Here is a 6000-nt window from a genome sequence, read left to right as displayed (position 1 = left end):
CAGGTATCTACACAACGACCACCTTGGAAGGAGAGAAACTGCAAACCAACACAGTGTGTGAAAAACTCTCTGGCTATAGAAAGAAATCCTTTAAAACTATAGAAAGATAAATTTCATCTGAAGACCCCTCTATATTGGAAGACCCCTCATTATGGGTCATGAATTAATTTTGGACTGAATGGATACATATTGCAAACAATCCCTGTCTTCTCAATCACGAGGAGACAACTCTCTGGTATCCTTTAGAGTTGAGGGAGGCCAGTTGTGCTTTGAGAGGTAGGACGGTGCAGTAGGGCCAATCAAGATGGCGATTTCAACAGCTGGGGCATCAGGCCCAGGTTGGCAGAGGGCACCTGGATCCCCCTCCTGTCTTTTCCCTGAGGCTCTGGGGCAAGGTGGCCTCAGAATAACCCTGGGATGGAGGAAGAGGGAGTGTGGCAGCCTGCTGGGCCACCCACAAGGAAGAGCTTCCTCACACACTGGACGGGGATGAGGTCCCTCCTGCTGGGCCACGCCCTTATTCAGAGCCACACACAGCCATCCCCCCATGGAGACCTTGGCCGGGCCACCCCTCAGACCTACTCGGAGTATGCCGTCTCGGGACCTGCAGGAGGAGCTGGAGCCCCACACCCCATGGGGCCAGAACCCCAGGCAGAAGAGATCTCCCCACCCCCACGCCCTCAAACTGGAAGCAAAATTCAACAGTTTCATTGTGAGCCCCTGGCAGAGGCTGAAGTTCATGTGCCATGTGCCTGTGGAATTTGGCAACATGGTTCCTGACTACACGCTGGGCCAGAGCACCTGTGTCCTCTTCCTTAGCTACCGCCACTGCCACCGCCACTGTCACCGCCACCACAACTCACTTCCACCCAGACTACAACCCCAAGTGTCTGTGGAGCCTGGGAAGAGCCCCACCCTGTGCATCCTGCTCACCCACGTGGACGGGAAAGATCCTCAGCAGCCTTCAAGTTGCTGCTGAAGTGTGTTTCCTGGCTGACTGCACCCTGGTCCCTGCCTGGAGCCGGGAGGAGGCCGGGCAGTACCTGGAGACCTGAAAGGCCTACGACCAGAAGCCGGCAGACCTCCTGATGGAGAACCTGGAGCGAGACTTTGTGTCCCAGGTAACTGAATGTCTTTCGACTGTGAATTCATTCCACAAAACAGGTAGTCAGACCCTCCTCGCTGCTTCTGGGTCTCTGGAAGAGCTCACAGTTGCATCATGGGAAGATCCCGCCTTATACCCGGGCCTGGGGCCCCAGAAGCCCCACAGGCTGTTTGGAGGTCCTACATGAGGCCTTCTTGAAAGTGTCCTGATGACCTCAGGTGCCAGTGATGCCCTCTGTGTAGTAATAAAGCATTTTCCTGCCCCCACCCCCGAAAAGCAGAGGCATTGGCACTGTTGACTCACATCCTAGCTCGGCCACTCACCATGTGACTGTGGTGGCATATTATTCCACTTCCCTTCCGTTGGTTTTCTCCTCACTAAAATGGGAAAAAACTATTTGGGGTTCTTACACAGAGTAAGGAAGCTGATGTCTCTACCTCTATATTGACTGCAGTGTTTTTCTTTTTTGTTGTTGTTTTTTGTTCTCAAATGTGCTCTATAATGTTAAGCTCCATGACCTCCCTCTTGCGATGACGGTGGACAGAAGCTGTGATGCACGGGTGCACTGGAGGACCGCTGTCTCCAGGGAAAGGCTTGCGGCCCCACGGCTGACCACCTGCCCTGCTGTGCAAAAGTTCCGAGTGTGCAGCTTGGGGTGTGTTTAGGTGCAGGGTCTCCTCGTGAGAGACTGGTATGCTAGCTTGTCTGGCAGGTTTGGACGGAGACTCAGATCCTGATCTGTTCTGAATGGGGCTGCTTTTATATATGTTTTTATTCATTAAAGACATCTCCAGTGGTTTTACTAAACTTCTGTTCAGCACTTCACTAGCAATACCCTGAGATTTTATTTGGGGACAATTTCTCCAAATTAAAATAAGGTGGCCAGTCTCTCAGATAAGAGAGACAGTGATGACATGCAGTGGCATCGCTGGTAGGTCGGGGAAAGAGCGAGGGCACAGTTCGGGTCTCCGGGGAGGGGTTCTGGGAAGGTTAGACAGAAGGCACTGAATCTCCGTGAATGGACAAAGAGCACTAATCACTGACCTAAGACATGGCTGCTCAGTGCCGGTGGAAAAATCTCTGAAATCTTTCAGAGATGCTTGCGAATCCAAGTGGAGGGAGGCGGGATGTTAGAAAATCTTGACCTAAGTTAGTTTTCAGTCTCAGTGGCTGTGTTTCCTCTTCTCAGTGTTCACATTGTTCAGCTAATAAACAGAGGTTAATTCTATCAATATGTCCAGAAGAATAAACACTATCAGGAATATAGTTAGTTTTTAATTTTCAAATGTGGCCTTTCTACCTTCCTTTGTCCTCACACATACGTGTGTATCCTTTTTATTTATGCTTTCACTCCTTGTTTCCCTACTGCTCCACCCACACAGGTTGTCTGTGGATTTGTTAAGTAAAATCAACTTTAGTAAGCTTAAGTTAGGGGTGAGACAGCTTGTCTTCCTGTCAAAACAACAAATGAAGTTTGCTGCTGAGTTTACCTGATCGCTGCCTCATCCGACCACACAGCTGCTCTGTGCCCCCCAATCCCCAAATATCAGTGGTTATGGTTTTAGGGTGTTGGCTCACTGAGCAGGTTTTGATTTTTACCATTGACACAGAAAGAAGCAATTGTCACTGCAAAAAAGTTTTGCCCTGATAACTACACTTAATGAGCATGTGTTGTATAGCTGAATGAAAGTTATATGAAACAGCAGTGACAGTGAATGAAGGAATGCATGGGATGGGTCGGAGCTCCATGATGAGAGTGTTTTGTCCTGTTTTTGTTTAAAGCCTCTCCTTCCTCAGGACCCCACAATGTTCCTGTGAGCCCAGAGGCCTGTTCCAGGTTGCTTTGTAGTAGGGGTGAAGGCAGGTGGGCGGCTGAGCATCGGAGTTCAACCTCCCTCCTGAAGAATCAGATTTTATGACGTGATGAGAGACTGTTTTTGTTCTTCAGGATCACAAGGGTGTATCATTCACTGGAACATAAAGGGAAAGATGCTTCTCTTATGTATCCTTTTTGAAAAAGTTCTTCAGATCCCACGAGACCAATGATTTTGGATGCTGCTGCATAGCGTGAAGAACCCACACTTTGCCCATGTTCCCTTTTGTTATGAGTCCCTCTCGGTCTCATTTAACCCCCATCTTTTCTTTTCATACTTTCCAGATCTTTCCGATAGTGGCCTTTATGCATTCTAATGATTTAATTAGCTGCCTTTTATCCTTAAGTCTCTCTCTCAAACTGTATTGAAATTCGATGACTGTAACAATTGTAATGATCCGTTGTGATGCTGGGCAGTGCTGGTCTGGCCCCAGAATACAAAAGGATACGATACTGTCTTGTCCTAGGTTTCTTTGCTTTGCTGTGCTTCCCAAACTTATACAATATAAATCGATAGTTGTATGTGGTATTTGTTTTATCACGGATGTGAGAAATGTGTCATGGAGTCAGACTGAAGACTGAAGATGGTAAAACTGACAAAGATAATACTGTTACCATTTTGCACATGGTTTTCTAACCTGTACTTTGGATTATGTCCCTCCCTCCTGCGGGACCAGCCAGATGAGATGCCAGGACCCATGACTGAAATGAAAAAGGAGATGGAATGAGCAGGAGACGAGATGAATGAATGGAAAGATGAAGAATATATTTCTTTAGAAAAATACACAAATATACACCTTTTTGCTTATCATATACACTGTATTAATTTATACATATACAATAGCATAAGCATTTCATATAATTTGAGCAGTAGGTACAATTCTATTATAAGCAATTTTCTTCAGCCCCTACTATATTAGCTCAATAACATCTAGAATATTTTAGCAATATATTATCACATTTGTACTAGAGCTGCCTGAAATACACTGTTTTCCATGTTTGTAAACAAAAATAGAAACACCATTACATAAACACTGTGGTTGGAAAAATACCTTCTTTTTTAACTCTTCCTTTACATTCTGTAAAAGAGACTTAAACTACTTTAGTATCCAAAATATTTTCTGAAAGAATATAATTTTGGGGGGTACCCTATCTATGTAACCAGAACAAATGTTTTGTCTTTCCACAACTAAACCACTTCCACAGGCAATGGCAGAAAGTGTCAAAGATGAGATTTGTGATTTAAGGGTTTCGATGTATCTCCTCATTTAGCAGACAAATTAAACGATGATAACTCTGATTACTGTTGCAAATTCACAAATTAATTTCAGGTTCCAGTAATAATACTGGCTTATTCAGGGACTTTTGAAGATTTTATACTGAGGAATAAAGAGAGACATGGGAATGTAATTTTGGGTTTCAGTGAGAAACCATGTTAATTTTAAATGAACTGGTATATGGTCAAACTTGTAGTGGTTACATTTCCCCCCTCCTGTGCACAGCAAACAAGAGGTCAGCTACAACCTGACTTATAATTAGCCCTGCTGAATCTTCCTGAAAAAGACTGATATCTTGTTAAGCGTTGAAGCCGGGTGGAAAGCAGTGAGTGAACTTATATGGAGTCCTTTAATTACCAGTCTTAAATATATCTTTTACTGCTAGGTAGCACCCAAGGGCAAGAGGTAATCAGCTTTATAAACTTTGGAGTGGTTTGCTTTCTAAATCCTAGAGCTTAGGAAAGTAGAAAACTTTCTTTAAAGAGAATATTCTCTTCCACTAGAAATTATATTTTTGGCAGTTTTGTGAAAAATTTAGCAAAGGATTCTTTGTGACCTCCCAATTTATATATGCCAGTGACCAAAGCACAATAAGCCAGTTAACAAATTGGCCCATCTAATGTTTCAAGCAAATCGACTCAATTTCTTTTTCATTCAAAGCATTACATCTTCCTTTCCACGTTCCTAGTCATCCCCATGTGAGAAAGCCACTTGGCCGTGTAGAGGTCACGCCGTAATTTGTGGATGGCACAACATCTGAGTAATATCAGAATCGATTGAAATAAAAAAATTAAAAATCAGATCCATAGCCAAATACAGAAATAGTCTAATTCAAATTTTAGAGTTAAAAAGAAAAGATTTTGACAGTGATTTTCATTTTTAAAGGTATAAATGGCTCAAGATTAACAAGGAGCACCCTGTATCTGAACTAGGTCAATTCGACTGTGTTTGTCTTGGATACTTTGCATGCATTACACCTGCATTTCAGCACTGGATGGAAGATGGGATTCACAAGTGTTGCAGTGGGAGACTCCATTCCTAGCCTGTCTCCCATGGCAATAGTACCAAGAATATTCTTCAGCTTCACTATGGACAAAATTACTTAATGATTCTTCACAGATGACATGTTTGGCTCCTGGGAGGATGGGGATCACTTTAAACACTAGGTTGGTTTTTCTCCCAGGACATGGAGGCTCAGAGATCACGATGCTCTATTGGCTTCACATTTAAGCGCTTGTTTCCTGCTCCACCACTTCCACCACTTCCATGGGGATGACCTCAGAGATCTCCTCGCCAGGGTTGATGGCAACTTCGTTGTTCCTGGGCTCCTGGTGGCAGATGTAAATGGGGAGACCACTGCCGGGCTCAGCCTCGGCCTCAGCGGCAGCGGCAGCAGCAGCTGCAGCGGCAGCGGCATTGATGTTGGGGCGCCTGTTGTTGGGGCGCCTGTTGTTGCGGCGCCCGTAGCGCTGGTCGCATTGGATGCTACATTGGATCCACTGGCGCTGCAGGGTAGCTTGGACCTGGAGGAGAAAAGGGAATCTTAGTCTCATACAAGGTCAGAAACGACACAAGCCAAGTTTCTGAGCACAATTCTTGGAACTTAGCAGAAGTTAAAGGTGGGTGATTGAACCATAATTCCAATGTAAAAGGCTGTGTGGTTCGTGCCCCGGCCGTGCAGGGAAGAACTGGCCCGAGTACCTGCCTGAGCCACCGTGGGCAAGGTGACTTGCTACTGCGCAAAG

At 45.2% G+C, this 6000-nt stretch overlaps 1 protein-coding gene and 1 pseudogene across 2 annotated transcripts in view; one reads left to right on the top strand and one right to left on the bottom strand.

Annotated features, from left to right (window-relative positions):
• The first annotated feature begins 417 nt into the window (after nucleotides 1-417).
• Nucleotides 418-1314, top strand: LOC123811196 (annotated as a pseudogene).
• A 3864-nt stretch (nucleotides 1315-5178) lies between these two features.
• Nucleotides 5179-6000, bottom strand: part of CALCR (calcitonin receptor) — an 80014-nt gene continuing 79192 nt past the window's right edge. For both annotated transcript variants that reach the window (XM_045828311.1, XM_045828312.1), the window contains exon 14: nucleotides 5179-5778. In XM_045828311.1, the coding sequence (XP_045684267.1) occupies nucleotides 5482-5778 (297 nt within the window). In that variant the 3' untranslated portion in view covers nucleotides 5179-5481. The remainder of the gene's footprint in view (nucleotides 5779-6000) is intronic.

This window comes from Phyllostomus hastatus, unplaced genomic scaffold (genome assembly GCF_019186645.2).
Source record: "Phyllostomus hastatus isolate PE091 unplaced genomic scaffold, TTU_PhHast_1.1 phas_scaffold_78, whole genome shotgun sequence".
NCBI lineage: Eukaryota > Metazoa > Chordata > Mammalia > Chiroptera > Phyllostomidae > Phyllostomus > Phyllostomus hastatus.
This window is presented reverse-complemented; position numbering and strand designations above follow the sequence as displayed.